The sequence below is a fragment of the Saccostrea cucullata genome, unplaced genomic scaffold (genome assembly GCF_032062105.1).
Source record: "Saccostrea cucullata isolate Sc308-1 unplaced genomic scaffold, CSIRO_AGI_Scuc_v1 ctg2059, whole genome shotgun sequence".
Taxonomy (NCBI): Eukaryota; Metazoa; Mollusca; class Bivalvia; order Ostreida; family Ostreidae; genus Saccostrea; species Saccostrea cuccullata.
This window is the reverse complement of record NW_026919828.1, coordinates 40218-57282: the sequence shown is the minus strand read 5'-3', so window position 1 is coordinate 57282 and position 17065 is coordinate 40218. Positions and strand designations below refer to the sequence as shown.

Here is a 17065-nt window from a genome sequence, read left to right as displayed (position 1 = left end):
TTGGGAAAAAAGCGACGTTTTTATAAAAATTGGGAAATTTTTACCAGTCATAATTTAAACCTACATCATTGTCTTGCTCTTAGTAGAAATATTTTTTCTACACTGACAACAGTACTGCAGGGATCAAACTTAACTTTTTGACCACTGTAGTTAGTGTAGTAAATATCAGCAGATTTATTTTTAGTATCAAATTGTAATTTTTAACTTTTCCTAGCATTTTTTTCTCCTTATAGTGATTCATATAAGATTTAAATAATCTATTAAAAAAATAATAATAATTAACCTCTTGGAAGCATTTAGGCCGTTTTATTACAGATGAAATCTGAACAGATACAGAGTAAATCAGTTGTTGAATTAAAAAAAATCATCTTTATAAATTTAAAATGAAATCATTCAATACACTGGGGATATATTTTTTGGAAAATTACATAACTTTCTTACTCAAGTTGTTTTAGAGATCGTAAATAATTCAATGGAATATCTAACGTTACATTTTATCTGATTGTATTTACCATAAAGAAAGGAGTGGAGGAAATTCGGATTAAAAAAAAACGATCGTTTTTTAAAGTAAATTATAAGACAGGTAGCGCTGCAAAATGGATAAGATTATGGGGATTTATAAACTGTAGGAGCATGGTACCTATTTTATTTTTAATTGTTAGGGAATCTAATAGCAAGATAGTGAATAAAATACCTGTAGGCCTAGTGCTTCTCATTCAGTCTTGGTAATCTGAATTTTTTACAAGACCTTTTTTTCTCACAAAAGGTGGCGAACACAGGTCGCTTTTAACTCGCAATTTTTCATTTTCATTCAAAGAGTATTTTCCATTAATTTCGAGCCCTGACATCATAGATCTTCACATTCTGCGACATGTTGTGAATGAACAAGTCGTACCTACTTTACTACAGACGACTTTCGTTTTCATACTAAACTGGTTCCAGCATATAAACAAACTACCAGTTCATAACACGAACGTCTTTCCTTCATATCTTAACAGTGCTTTTACGACTGTCAAAGATATGCTTTTTTGTTACAGTAATGAATTTGAAGCAATCATAAATTGGGAATTTTTATCCTTAAATTTGGGAAAAAAGGTACCTTTTTCACGTTGGGAATGGGGCCGAATATCGGCCCCAATTATAGAGAATCGAGAGCCCTGTATAGCCAGGTGCTCCAACAACTGAACTACTGTGAAATCACAAATTTTCGTGGGGGTTTAATTTTCATTGTTTTCGAGGTATGAAGATGCCCACGAATTTATGTCCACTACAAAATGTAAAATGTTACATACATAACTACTCAACAATTCTTCATCCACGAAATCAAATCCCCACGAAACAAGACTTTTTCCTCAAACCACGAAAATTTGACCCCACGAAATTATGTGATTTTACAGTATCTGGTCATTGACAATGAAAACCTCCTTATCATCTCTTTTTCCTCCCTTGGCAGATAAAAATTCATATATATAAATCATTTACACATCAGGACTTCACTGCAGGTAGGATAGCAATTCAAAAATTCTTCATAAACAGCTAGACAGACAGACAGACAGACTATTATAAAAACCCTGTGTCTTATGTTACATACATAGCATTTGACTAAAAGGCATATTTTTATTCTGCTATTGTCATTATTACACAAATGATAAATTCTTGTGTGATTTTTTTTTCGAACTATAATCCTGAAGTTTTAAATTGAATTATCACACAAAATCATATAAAAGTAGAGCTACAGTCTTGTCAGAATCTTCTGGTTCACAAGTTGTGGAAATTGGCAGGTCCCTGTAATATTAGGAAAGAAAAAAAATTCAATATTTTTCAGTTAAATGCAATTTTATGGCTGATTAACTTAAAGTACACGTATATAAAGTGCATCCTGTTAGCTTTTCCCCCAATAATCTGCATGTACATTTGATATTATACATATTAAAGTGCTTTGAGAAAAAGTACATATACCTTTACTAGCATAATTACTCCTCACCTTAAATGACCTGCGTAAGTTACACACACAGGTAATATATATCTATGATCACCTGTATATGATGCTGACGAGATGTACACCTTCAGGTGAGCAGAAATTGACGAGGATACCTGTGTAGACCAGGTGTGAATGTCCACTGACAATGATATAATGCTGGGAAGGGAGTTTTCATAATTTTATGAGATTAATATTAAACAAGTGAATAATGTGCAAGCTATTTTTATGTTCTAAATGTCTGCCAGACATATTTCTTGTCTTGTTCAATGACTGGCTTTAGGTGGACATGAAGGACTGGTTTGAAAAATATTAATAAATGGCATTGATTTTTTTAATGAACAAAAAATTATGACAGTGAGTGATAAGTGAGAAATGAACTGGAATTTTTTTTTTTAAATGTCAGGTTGCTTTATGATAAACTCGCTCAATTGGTCTGTTTAAAAAAGTTCACAGAGTGTGTAGATAGGGTAATTGTATTGATTTCCGTAAATAGTGAAAAATTTAAAAGACCAATAATTCAAAAGAAAAACTTTTACTATTGATATTAATTTGTATGCACTGATCACCATTTTAAATTTGTGTATGATATGACTGAACCCTAATTTTAATCGAGTCTAAGGAAAACTTGACCCCTGGGAAATATTGATGATAGGGTCGTCATTTCAGTGGTGGATCCAATATTCTTGAAAATGTGGGGCCTAACAGATTATGAGTTTGGGGAACAATGATAAATGTAGTATTTATGGCCAAAAAATGATGTCTAAAATTGTATATACAGTTGACCTGCGGTATTTTGATTACTGATATCATGAATAAAGTAATTTAGAAGTCCCAAACACTTATTCGTTAGGTAATAGATTTAGAATCTTCAAATATCTTGATCTTTTTTTCTTGGACCCGCTGAGTTCATGATAAAGAGGTTAAACTGTATTTGGTCACAAAAGGTGGGGCCCTGGTCCTTCTTAATCTACCAGTACATTTATAAATAGACTATATATCAGTACTTATCAGTGTTTTATATGTCTGGACAGTCAGACCTGCAGGTAATTGGGGACTACATGCTTCCTTAGTATAACTAGCTAGTCAGGGGAGGTCATGATTAAAGGCTATTTATATTTTGGAAGACTTTCAGTTGCTAAGTGAAAACTGTTTTTATCATAAAAAAAGATTAGCAAAAATTTATATGTTAAAGTGCGCTATAAAACTTCACTTTATTATACTTAGTGAGACATGAAAGAAAAAAATGAATTCTGTTAGTCAAGGGTAATGAAGAATATATACAAATACACAGTTTGCCAAAAAAAAAGATATCTGCCCAAATACTCCCTTGTGTATGAGGTATTATGGCGTTTAAACATGCCATTATAAAAGGTCAGTGAAAAGCCAGTTTTCTTTTTCCTTTGATCTTTCTGACAAGTTGCAGTACATGGTGTTTGAACATATCCTATTAGAGCATTTATCCCTTTGGCTCGAGGAAAGAAAAAAGGGCCCTTAACATTGGGGAAATATCTGTAAATTTATATACCTATACAAAATGAATTAAGTTTTTTGATAGAAATTGTAGATTCAGCATTACAGCAGTCTGTCCAGGCCCTGCGTTTTTAATGTGTTTATAGCTGAACTTGTGATGTAAAGTAAACACTTGGTCGCTAGAGAATTGAACCTATTAACGGTGTTCCATCTGTTACGGAGCTGGCCCCTGTAATACAGCTGCCGAATAAAACATGTAAATTCCATCAGCTTTGAACACAAACGAGAGGTCTCGAGTTGTTTGTTATAGGTAATCCCAGCCTCAGAACTTTTTTGATGTTTGGGGCGAGTTTCTGTTTTAGCGGGGTCTAAAAAGTGCTCTTTTACGGCATGTCGAGGTGTTTTAACGAAATAGATAACCGCGATCTTGTGCTGTGGGAGTATTAGATAATAAACATGCCGAAGAGCTTCAGAGGTATCAAATCGCTTGATTATGTAAGCTGTTTCACTATCCATTAAGAGAGCAAAAATTTTTCGTAAGCCTCCAGAAAATCTAAGTTTTTTGTTCCTTGCAACATCACACCAGGTAACACTTGCCATTAACAGATAACTGGGAATGGAGTTTCAAATGACCCAGAAAAATTAATAGTTCTCAGGTTCCGTAATTTCAATCTATATTATATTGTGGATTGATCATATACTTTGTTTTACTGTTACCAATGATGGAAAAAAAAGTTAGGTTGGAATTTTATTGTGTTTGGACAGAAAAAATGGAAAACGGTTCTTTTGAGTAGGGAATTGCAGTAATGAGTCCTTATGTGAATGTGTACAGAGAAAAAAGCATTTTGAATCAATTTGAGTCTCTATCATGTGTATAAAGCCTTGCTCAGAATTTGGCCTGGGATTTGAATTTTTATTATGAATAATGAAGGCTTGGGGTCTGTAATAAAGCAATTTCAAATGGTATGATAGTCACAGCATTAGCATATTGCTTGTTTTTACAATCTCTAGGCATGCAGTAGTTGTGAGATATAATGGAGTAAAACTTTTCTTCAGAGGAATAAAACAGATAAATATTGACAAAGATTCCAGACTTCAATTAGTTCATTCAATTCTGAATCCTATGACTAGAACTTGTTTTCATTTCATATAAGGGGGAAAACTGTGTATTACCCTTTTGTGGTAGATCTATAGGGGGCACCACTGAGTTTTCAGAGTTTCCCATTGGAATATATTAGAAGGTCTCCACCTGCCATGCCAATACACTCAACATTCACATTTTATCATGAGCTCAGTAAATGATTGAAGAATAAATTTACATGTATTTGTTTCTTGGTAGTTAATGTATAGACATTATTTTGGTCCATTTTCTTTGTATCCATAAACTTAAAATCTGGGCAGTGTTTTGATTATCTTAGAATCGTGGATAATCTGATTTACTATATCAACATTGACATTTAAATCAAGGGAGTTTATGGGCCTCCTTGTCCACACTGTTTGTTTATTAATGGTCAGTGCAGACGGGGGTCACCTGGAGGTCATCACTGGTCAAGTAAATACAACAGCTGTCTAGGTTTGACCGGTGCCCTGGCAGAGCCTGAGGATTGAAGAGATTTCTAATGAATAGCCAGACTGACCGCTGGGAGTTAGTAGAAAAAGTGTGCAGTGTCCATCACCGCTAATCACATCTGAGAGCTTCTGGTGAAGGGTCCTTACTGAATTGACTTTATCATTGGGATCTATCAACATGATCAAGATCAGATTATCACCATTAAATTCTCAACTCAACTGAAAGATGCACACAGTTAACATTTATTGTCTGAAATTACTTTATTTATATACATTATAATTTGATGAAACTGAATGATAAAAAAAAAAAGCAATAGATACTTAGGAAAATATGAAGTATTAGCAATAAACCATATTTAGAACATTAAAGGACTCCATTTGTATTGTAGCTGCAATGAATCCCTATTTTCTTATACAGAGCTCTTCTTTTTCCAGGAGATGTAATAAGTCTCTTAACCCATAAATGAACTCCCTTAATTACATAAAAGTACAAAAAATTATTTGCTTGTGGTTTTTTACATTATCTTTGAGATAGTGAGCTTGGTACAAAAATATTCATAGAAACATTTTAGGCCCTTGCCCTATAATAACTATAAATTCCCAACAGACACACTTTAATGAGATTAAACAAAAAAGCTAACCGGGAAACAGTAAGGGAAAAATGTTAAGAGGAATGCACAATTAGCTAACTGATCTTGGGAAAAGTTTGATTGACAGTAGATGAATTAGTGAGATTACATACTAATTTCACCATCACAACACTACAGGGACATGCATTATAGTGCAGTATGTCAACAGCAAGTATTGTCACCGTAGGTTTGTAATTAGGAGATGTGGTTTGGTACCCCCTTGTGTATCGTCCTGTCCAACAACATGTCAGTATATATTCAAGCTAGGGAAAAATTCAGGAACATCACCAAATAATGCACTTCATCCCATCTGCACAAAATTGGAATGTCACTTCCTAGTTTGTGGTCAGTTAGGACTCTGAGGGGTATACCTAACATTTCAAGTTGGCAGGTAAAGTTACTCTCTCCCGATGCAGTCGGGAGCAATGACTTTTGGGGAATTGATTCCACACACAACCTTGACCTTGACCTGGTCTCCGATCCAAGCCTAATCCATCATGGAGTCAGTGTCATTTGACAGGTGGCTGCTGATCTGTAGAGCATTACTGTAATTTCCTGTGCATTAAAGTTCAATGTCATTTGGGGTTTTTTTCCTTCCTGGCCCAAGAGAAATGATTCTAGTGTGACTGTGCATTAGCAATTATTGGAGAGTTTTTAATATACCCTAACTTAGAAGACAAGTTCTGTCCTTAGAAGAATGTCTGTAATGAATCATCAAGATTCGAAAATATTTTGTTGGCCTTCATTTGATTTGTCCAAGATCTAGTCCTTATAGGCTCATCCATGATTTGTTAGCTCAATCACAAATTTCTTTATCTTTACCTTTCAATTTATAAATATTAATTGTAATTCATCATTACACATAGAAAGTGAAAAGAGATTTGAAAGGGAGGGTGTTGGTTTTATCATATGATTTAATGGCTGTTGAAAATAATAGCAGACAATGAAAATGGAAAAGGAAGACAACTCTGTAAAGGCACCAGCTTCTGGTAGATACTAGTGGCATATTTAGATTTTACAGTGACAGGATGGTATTAAAAAGGGAATTTTTGCATGATTAAAGGGGGGAGGCAGAGAGAATGTTTTTAATCTTCATTTCAAGTTGCTGATTTGCAGTGATGACTTTGATGAAACTTGTATTTCCAAGAAAAGCATTTTTAGAAATTTCATTTTCATTTTGCTAACAGTATCAAATAATGTTCCCTAAAGGTTTGCGGTATCAACAAGCATTGACAAATATACTTTCCTAGAAAAAACGTAATGAAAATCCTCCGCTACTTTACTGTGGATGAGAAGAAGAATAAACTGTTGCTATTCATCCTAGTAATCTAATTAGGAACAAACTTTGGTGACAAAATTCCAAAGTGCAGAATTACCATGGCAGTGCTGCAGATCGAGAGCCTGCCTTTTCTGAAATAATCTTGTTATGAGACAACATTGGGTGTCATTTCTCTAAGAGTTTTGAAGATTTGTTTGATTTGGCCATGATTGTTTTTTGCTTCGTTAATGCAGCTTTGATATATAAGCTGTTTTTACTAGAGTTAAAATTGAAAAGGTGTATCTAAATTTTCACATATATTTTCTTTAGCTGGCAACTAAAATTGGGCGTCTAACCTTAATTTATATAAGAATTCAAATGTCTTCAACTAGTAAAAAAAAGTGTATGTTAACTGTTAAAAATGAGTTCCAGTATTAATATTACTACTGAGTTAATATTTAATGATTTTTCTGGTTGAGTATACAGTGTTTTCTTAGCCTTTTTGACAGCAGTGCAGAAGGGGGTCATAAAAACTGAAACCTGATAATATGATTTCAAACTCTAATCATGGTTAAAACTATGCATATATCAAGGAATAATAAAATATAAGAATGTCTCATTTGCTTATTTTATAGAAAATAGCCAGTTATCATGAAAATATGCATCTGCAGTCTCTCCTGAAAAAAAAAATATCAAATGCACTTTTGGATTTTCCAAAATGAAAACAAAATCAGCAGTTATTTTAAGAAACATTAAATTTTCAATAAAAGAAAGCAAAAACAGAAAAAAATTACGTAATGAAACATCTAAAGGTACTCATATTTGAAATTCATTGGGGGATTTAAAAAACAAATTTAAATACGAAACAGCTGCAAGTAAAAATGTCAAAAGCTGTTTAGCTTCCAAATTTTTATGCCTGCTTTCATAAATTGCCCCAATCAGACTGAAAGATTTTGCCCATTCCGTGGAATATTACATAATATCTATAGAGTTTTTTGGAAAGTGTCTAGGGATTTTGGAAAACCGCGTCTGGAGGTGCCATTTACTTTACTATCAGAGTATCTACTTTACACGAAGGAGGAACAGAGATGGGAACGGCAATTAAAATCTGCATCTAACTGTTTTATTGCCGATACCCCTCTCTTTCTCAGCATGTGTGAGAGATACGTTATATATTGATTGTTAAGTGCTGGTAAATGCTGCGGCTCAGACAATGATGTGCTCTGTCTTCTTTTTATTGGTACATGTTACATAAGCTCGTAATTAGGTAACTTAATTACGTTACCAGTCAATTGGGTAAGGAATGTTGACCCAAACAAAATAGTTTTGCCCTTTTGTTATTAAATAAGAATAGCATAGATGCCAGGTATCTTAAACATGGATTAGCTAGGATATAAATTTGTTAAAATTCAGCGTCTGAGTGAACAGCCATTTAAGAAATGTAATAATTTTCCGCTAGCCTTTACATAAATAAAATCAACTTGCTTTGTCATCCTGTGAAGCATAGAGAAATTTTGGGATGATCTGCCAGTATGTAAAACACCAAGGATTATAATGTATGTTTAATGATGTCTAAGGTCCAAACTACAATTAAAAGTTACAGTTTCATAACTTTATACATTTTGCCAGTCCCACGGAGTGAAACATACCAATTGAGGTGTAACTGAAACTGGAAGTAATTTAAATCAAGAAGGTAACATGAGCAGAAAACATAATTTTTTAATGAAAAAAAACAAAAACAAAAGCCAATTAGTTTGAAAATATTATGGCCTAACAATTCATTTGAAAGATGCCTGCAGTCATCATTTGATTAAATTATATTTGCAAGCCAGGTCATTTTATCAGCCTTAGAAATGTTGACTTTATACAAGATTGTAGACATCTTTATATCAATTACTTATTTGTCAGTAACCTACTTAATTTGAAAAGTTTGTATGTAGAACATGCTTTTGCACATCAAACAATGAGAGGCAGAAACCCTATATGCAGGTAAATAGATAGTAACTAGTGCTAATTGTAACGGGGACCGTTACAGATGTTCCCCAAACGCTCCCCAACTCCCTTTTAGTGTCACATTCCCTGTAAGCTTCATTAAATAAGACAATCTTCATCTGAGATTTTAACAACATTTACAAAGAAGTGTACAAAAATCATTTGAATTTTAGCATTGCAGTCGTGCGCATGTGAATGCATTTGCGTCATGACCATATCATCTTGTCTACACAATCTATATTTTTAATACACTGAATATTAAAGTATTTAATCCAAAATTATTTAAAAAATACGCTCGTTCAAGTGTATGTTTGATTTTACTCATTTCACGTGCACGCACGTGCATACATGAGCATGGTGACCATACCTTCTAGTAGAAGTCCATTACATCTATCTATGTTTTAAATTCCACCCCGTTTGGGTGAAAACTAAGGGAGTTATAGCTGTTTAAAGTTTCAGCCAATCAGATTGCAGCACATGTACACGCACGTGTATGCATGTGCATTGTGACCATACCTACTTGTAGAAGTCGATTATATTTATCTATATTCCGAATCCCATCCTGTTTGGTTGAAAACCAAGGGAGTTATAGCTGTTTAAAGTTTCAGCCAATCAGATTGCAGCGCACGTGCATGCACGTGTTTTCATGATAATTGCTTTACTTCAGGTTGTAGGATATCCTAATGCATGGCTATGTTCAAAATTTCAAAGGATTTCGTCAAAAAACAAGAAAGATATTGAGACTTTAGTTGCAGCCAATCAGAGCGAAGTGCACGTGCATGCGCGTGAGACCTTGCTATTTTCACCATGTCGTCATGTCTATACTACTTATATATCCTCACATTATGAGTTTCAAAGCATTTCATCTAAAAAAAAAAGTTGTGGCTATATCTATTATATTGGTCATTTCACGTGTTGCACGTGCACGCTCTTGCAAGCACGTGCGCGCAAAATGACCTTGATTCCGCAAATCTACATAACATGTCTACTAACCCTAAAAAGGTTTTATCTACATCGGACGAACAGTTTACAAGATCATTCCCGGACAAAAAAGTTCCAGGAAGAAGAAGAAGAAAAATAATAATAACTAGAGCAAAGCTCGTTGCAAAGCAACGAGAAGGTCTTCCGTCCTGTTTGACCGGAAGTAGCTTTCATTTTTAACAAAAAATAAGAAATAACGCCTAAAAATGGTTTGAATCATCTAAAGCTATGTTGATTAATGCAGAAATAAGCAATTTTTGCTTCTTCCGGTTAAAAGTGATTAAGTTTTAGGCTTCCAGTGACATATGTTACCCCAAAACTTGTCAAGAATAGCAAAAATACGCGTTTTTCAACTACTTCCGGTTTGGCCGGAAGTGACGATGCCGGACGTATTTTTTTGACTTCAATAGATTAATTTTGACATTTTGAACAACTTTGCTTCTTCGAGGTATTACAAATTCTCAATACTTTTTGAGATATAAAGGAAAAACTTTCGGCTCCCCTTGGCCCTTAATTTTAGGGGCCAGCCCTTTTTTCGAGATATCATTTGAAATATCTTCAAATTCTACACTTCTTTTGTTCTACATGCTTTAATAAAATATTTCTAGATAAAAAGTTATCGTAGAAAAGGTGTTAAAAATTTTGAAATTCTTGATAGGACTGTTTTCGGACAATAGCCAGCGTCGGCCCTTCGTACTTCCGGTGGTTGAGATATGCCAAATACATATCTCCAAAGGTTGCTCTATCAGCACAGAAAATTTTATGCTTCTGCGTTGAGTGATTTTTGAGAAAACTGCCGTTAAAACTCACTAAATCGCGAAAAAACTCCGAACCGGAAGTGACGTAATAAAATAAAAAAAAACGCCTTAAGTTCATATCATTTGTCATCAATGCTGAAAGTTTCATGAAAATCCATTGACGCATTTACGAGAAATCGCGTGCACAAAATCGGTAAGAATAATAATAATAAGAAAAGTTGAAAAGAAACAACAGAAAAATAAGAAGGTCTTCCGTTGAAACGGAAGACCTTAATAATAAGAAACAGAGTAAAAACAATATGTTCCCCAACTTCGTTTGGGGAACATAATTATTGCTACTTCAAGATTAGAAATGGATACTAGATTTGTATCCTTTTTGGTGCAGTGCCCAGGATTTCAAACATACTTTTAGCAGTAAGGAACAAAAATTCACCTGATAACCGTACATTTAAAGTGATCATAATTTTGAGAAGTTTTAAAAAAGCCAAAAAAATATAAATTATATATATTTCAATAACACTAGTTTTCTGTCTTATAATTATGAATGTATGTAGATTTAGTTAGCCCCCTCTGACAGATATATTTAGTGCATTCATGTCTGACTTGGTCTGTAACTTGAAGATTTGAGGAATAAAAGTTGTCATTTACATCCCGTCTAGACCAGGTCTGCAAATCGATCTGAATCAGAGTAGATCCCAACTTTTTTCTTTTGTTTTCTCCATAAAGTTTTTGTTGCATTGTCCCAACCTCATCAAATTAGGGTACTGGCAGAAGGCCAGGCAGATTAAGTAAGTGGCTTGGGTTTTATATTTATGGTGCTTTTGTCTTTTATCAAAATGATATGGTCATTTAATGATGAGTCCAGCTTCTTCATACATAGACAATTAAGGCATCCATCTTCTTTGGTCATGTAAATATATGGGTAATCAATGGACAGCTAGTTGCATATGGCTATTTTTTCTTATTTGGAGTAAAAAAAAAACAGAATCACTCTTGACTTCATCTATAGGTCAATTAAAGGAATCAGATTATTGGATAAATTACCAATATTTATTGGTAAGTGTTTCAAACTTGAAGTATTAAGGTAAAGCTATAGTTGAAAACTGTCAAGAAGTCGTTGAAATAAATCACTTTGTGATTTACGACTGCAGGTTCTGTCAAATTAATCACTCACTGACGATAATGAACGTACATGTTCCAAACAATCAAAGTCCTGATAAAGTCTTAATTCCTTGTTTCCCCTCCCCAGAAAAGCCATTAGTCTTTTGAGCAGAGTATCAATAGTTCCATGGTCATTTGTTTATTGGTCTGCCATTTTTCTATAGTTGTTCAACTCTCCATCTATTGTTTTTGCCTGCGCTTTCCGATTCCTTACCGCTGATTAGCCACATTTTCTATTGGAGTTGATTAGAGCAGTTGATAATAAACAGTTTCCTTCTTTAGATAGTGATATTTACTGAAAAGGAAACCCGATTACATGAATGGGTCCCTTTATGTGCCTTATTTCTGGTAATCTCCATTTTCGACTCCGATACTATTCAGGGAACAGTAGGGTAATCAGACCTTCTTGCTGGGCACCAAACAAGAGGCTTTGTTGGGAACACGAATTGTATCAGTATTTAGCAAGATAACAAGAGTAGACCCTTGTCGAGTTTTGAGTTGTTATAATTGTGGCTAGGCTAGGACTGGACTAGGTTGATTTTTCTCTCCAACAGTTTAAATGTTTCCCAATCAGTGTGCTTCCTGCAGTAACGAAAATGGATTTTGTGTAGGATGTTTTTCCAGTCTCTGAAGCCTTATTATGAAACCGCAATTTTCATTTGATTTTTCTCTCCCTGTGATCAGATTTATTTTGAGATGTCTCCACTCAGGCTTAGTGCATTTTTGAAAGACTTCAGCAGTTCCATTTCAATAAAAACATTTACGCAGTCATTTTTCTTTCAAGCTTTTATCATAAAAAAAATCAATATAATTAAGCCCTTAAATTTTTAAAAAATTTCAAATCTGAATTTTGAAATAATTTTAAAAAATTTTTTTCTTTACAGGGGAAGTGTCAGAGGAAAGATCCTCCGTGTAAATATCTCCACCCCCCTCAACATCTACGAGAACAGCTTCTACAGAATGGGCGAAATAACCTAATCTTAAAAAATTTACAAATGCAGGCTGCTGCAGCCCAGAATTTATTACCGTCAGCGGGAATTGTGCCCGGGATGTTGCCCACCATTGTGAGTATAACAGGCTTGTCGTACGTACCATTCTACATGTATATAGACCTACGTGATTGCTAATGCTTCATTTGCCAAGCCATTATAGTATCTTAATATTGTTCTTAAAGCTTGAAATTCTTGTTTTACATACATTTCCCCAAAACTCAAAATTCCTCTCAAGATGAATCAATCTTTTTTTTACCCAATGCCTGATCATTGGGTACGTAATTAAGCTAATAGGGATATTCATAGTTGTAAGTTGTGTCGCCATTGACAGTTAAAGTTTTGTCGGAGAGAGAGTTTTGTCAAATGATATTTTTTTTTAATGGCAGACATCTGCAGCAAACACTGAAACTTCCAAAGCTGAGCTTGCTTTTAGATTTTTATGGGCTCTTTGGCCATAAAATGGTGCGATTTGCGAATATGTTTGTTCCGACACAATATTCATCGATCTTGTCTGTCGTTAAAAAAAACCCAGTTCACTTTAATGTCAAACTTCTGTACTGAGTATATGCCTTTAATTTTCTTGTGCAGTTTTGTTAAAATAGTAAAAATTAAAAAAAAATTTGTAATTTATTAAGCTTAAGGTAATGTTAGCTGATTCCCTTGGGAAAAAAAGGAATGTTTTTCAAGCTAGATTTTTTTTCCTACAATGAACTTAGACCATTAGCTTTAAGTGCAAAGCTTTTTCAAGAAATCCTGTTTGGATATAAACTGGAAAGGTCATTTTAAAGACCAGCTAAACTAACATGATCCACTTTTTTGGATGGCATGAACAGCTGCGAAGAAAAGCATTGTTAAGAAGCATCCTCTCGAACTAGATTTAGCAAAATGCATATATGCACAAAATGTCTTGACACATCTGGATAAATTTGCATTTAAATGAGCATATTCTAATTTGATTGGGCTTGCAGAATTTTGCTTGCAAACGTTTCAGAGATGTTGATTAGTCATTGTTTTGTTATTTCTTTGAATTAATTGCTAATTGTTCATGATAGATGAAAAAACATTGGCAAAACACTGAACCATTTCCATGTTAAACTTTTCTAGAAAATCTTTTAATCTGTTGACAATTAAATCACTTATAAAATATATATAGATTCAATTCAAAAGTGAAACAAACTTTTATTGTACAAGATCTCTGTTTTTATGAGTGAGAACTTTGTTTCTCATGTAAGATAATCTATTTGTAAAGCCAAAATTTCTTGGGAGAATTATCTTGAAAATAGATAAAAGCCATTAAATAGTCTTGCAAGTCTGAAAGACAAAGAATAATTTGTTAATGGTGTGTTTCAGTGATCTCGCCAGCTAGATTTGTATTCCAGTAGAAGACATTTATTTCTTTCATATCGCTTTCCAATCTTTAATAATTAACTCCAGGATTTGTATATGCTCTTTTTGGCTCTCTTTTGTATTTAAATTAAAATACTCAAATTTGTATGTATATTTTACATGTATATATTATTGCTAGATGGCGCTGGCAATGTTTGATTTTGATTTTTTTTTAGTCTAACAAAAGCTGTGATTGGTTCATTCCTTTAATCATTCATCCAATAATGTTGTTCTAAAAATCTCAGACCCCAGCCAATCACAGCTCTTGTTACATTTATTCTCATCATTTTTCTAACAAGAGCTATGATTGGTTTGTTTATGTTTTTTGCACCAGTTTGACATGGATACTAATTGGTTTTTTTGCATGTTTTCTTTCTGTTCTGAGGCCTCACCAAGCAGTAAGGGATCTTTGGCTGCCTTGCCCGCCCTCTACCCTACTGGGCAGTTGCCCACGGTCATGGTAAACACTGATTTTACCTTTCTATGTCATCCAGGCACAAGCTCTCTGACTTATGTTGCTTTAGGTACACAGCAAAAAAATTGTGGAGTAGGAATTTAACACAGGAAAAATTATGGAGTAGGGACAGGAAAAATTTGTGGAGGCTTGAAAATAATAGAGGGAGGGAGAATGTTTTTTGAAAGTGTGAAGGAGATGTAAGCAATACTTAAGGTTCATTGACTCTTTGAAAAGAGGGATAACTCTCATAAGGAAAAATGGATTTTTATTACTTTTAGAATTTTCAAGTTAAATTTATATGCTATTTTTTAAAATGCTATCCTGTTTGCTATAAGCTTAATTTGTGTCTATTTTATATATGAATAAATTTATCTTTCATGCATTAAGCAAAATTTATATTTTTAAGTGAATTTTGAGTTGATGAACCTGAATCCTCAAAGCAAAAATTAAAAAGTTTAAATGTCAGAGAAGCTAGGAAACATTATAAGGGAAAAAATGATCAAGTGATCAATAAAAGTTGAACCTTTTTTCAATTTATAGTTTTCCAGTGAAAAATAAAACTTTTAAAATTTAATTCACCCTAAGTTTATATTAACAAGCTAGTGCATGATGAGCATGCATGTCTCTCTACAATTATATATATACTCACTATTTCAATGATTGATTATTAATTAGCAAATATGAAGAAAATTAAGTTCTATAAAACTAGGGAGTGGTTACTTTTAAGAAAAAAGCAACAAAAGTCCTGATTTAAGAACTTTGTATAAGCTTATACATGTACCATATATATTAGCAACTGACCCTTTGTGTATAGTTTGTAGATGGTTTGTATGCTTTCATTGCTTCATGATGTATGGTGTAATGTATTTTAGCTTATCCTATTTTAATCATGATTAACAGAGTTATCTACCTTGCAAAGTTTTGTGTATACATATTACTATATTAAATATATTTATGCACTCTGAATTTTTTTCATTCTTTCCACATTTGCTTTAAATATTTCAATCATTTTCAGAAAACACTATAACATTTTTTTTTAAGTCTTAAGTTTAATTAAAAGCTTAAAGTCTCAAAGATTTTAAAGAAGAGTAATCTTACTTTTTGCAACACCATATCTCACACATCCAGGAATTAAAGCTTAACTTTTTTTATATTTTAATTTTAAAAAAAAATTTTAAAGTTTGATAGCCTCCTTTGACTTTTTTATACTCAATTACAAGATTACTTCTTACAACATGTAAGCTTTTTTTTAAGATGAGTACACTCTTTTCTTCCACTTTTTTTCTAATTACGAGATGTGACTTTTGGCTGTTTCAGATACCGGACCGAGCTTACGGATGGTCTGGGGGGGTCCTCACAAATGCAAGTACTGCTTCCTGTTCTTGCTTTTGTTCAAAGCAAGCTTGTAAATCATTAATTCAGTTCCATCTTTAGAAAATTAAAAAAAAAAAAAAAAAAAAAAAAAACAACATTGCATCGCTGCCATATCCTATTTAGATTTAAATTTTTGCTTCTTGTATTCGTACAAAGCAATGCTTCATAATTGTAATATTTCAGGCTCTTGGGGGAACCAAATATTTTTTCTTAATTTTTTTTTTGGGGGGGGGGGGGGGTAAATGGAAATGGTTACCAATTTTTCATGAGAAAAAAAAATTGTCAAAAAATAAAGTGTCTGGCAGAAAATTTTGCTTGTATTTTCTTAATCAATTGGCCCTGACTCACTCTTCAGATTTGTAAGGGAAGAAAAGCAAGCAACTTTTTCTTTGCTAAATGTTTGAGACAAGTTAATTAAAAAATAACTATAAGGGCCCAGCAGGAGAGGGTATTGGAGATTATGCAATAACTGGGAATGTTTTCTCTCCAATCTGTCATTTAAAAAAAAAAACCTTTGAGCAGATGATGACATATTTTATAAAAAAAAAAAATTTAAAGATGTTAAAGAAAGGAAGATGTGTCAGAATTGAAATTTTGTCTATGACAGATTACGATTGGAACCTGGCCATGCGAATTATATAATTATAATTAAAAGACAAATAGAAATGTTACGAATTCCCTAAAGAAATCGGGCAATTTATATGACAGAAAAAGCTTGCAGTCAAAACAATGAAATGACAAAATCAATGTAGCTGGATTAAGCTAGGTCTTGCAATCCGACAATAAAGGATATAAACAAAAATCCGCCATTTCCTTTCCTCAGACGATGTTATAATTTGTAGGTTTCCTCCCGCAAAGTAATTGCTTTTACAATCTTCTTCTCAGGAAATTAAAAAAAGAAAAAACACTTTTGAGCCGTTTGTGGGTATTTATAATTTTTAATTTGTCTAGGGTGGTACTTTAAAGTGCATAAAATATCAGATGGATGAAAATATTTCGTAAAATTTTCATGAAAAACACAGTCGTTATGTGTGATTTTTAGCTAATTTATATCAAA

General features: G+C 33.3%; 1 protein-coding gene across 5 annotated transcripts in view; it reads left to right on the top strand.

Annotated features, from left to right (window-relative positions):
- Window positions 1-17065, top strand: part of LOC134238816 (muscleblind-like protein 1) — a 68792-nt gene that overhangs the window by 33799 nt on the left and 17928 nt on the right. For all 5 annotated transcript variants that reach the window (XR_009986092.1, XR_009986093.1, XR_009986096.1 and 2 more), the window contains exons 3-5: window positions 12684-12863; window positions 14563-14637; window positions 15952-15996. Coding sequence is in view for 1 of the 5 variants with exons in the window: in XM_062720942.1 (XP_062576926.1) it covers window positions 12684-12863; window positions 14563-14637; window positions 15952-15996 (300 nt within the window). In the remaining 4 variants the exon portion in view is untranslated. The remainder of the gene's footprint in view (window positions 1-12683; window positions 12864-14562; window positions 14638-15951; window positions 15997-17065) is intronic.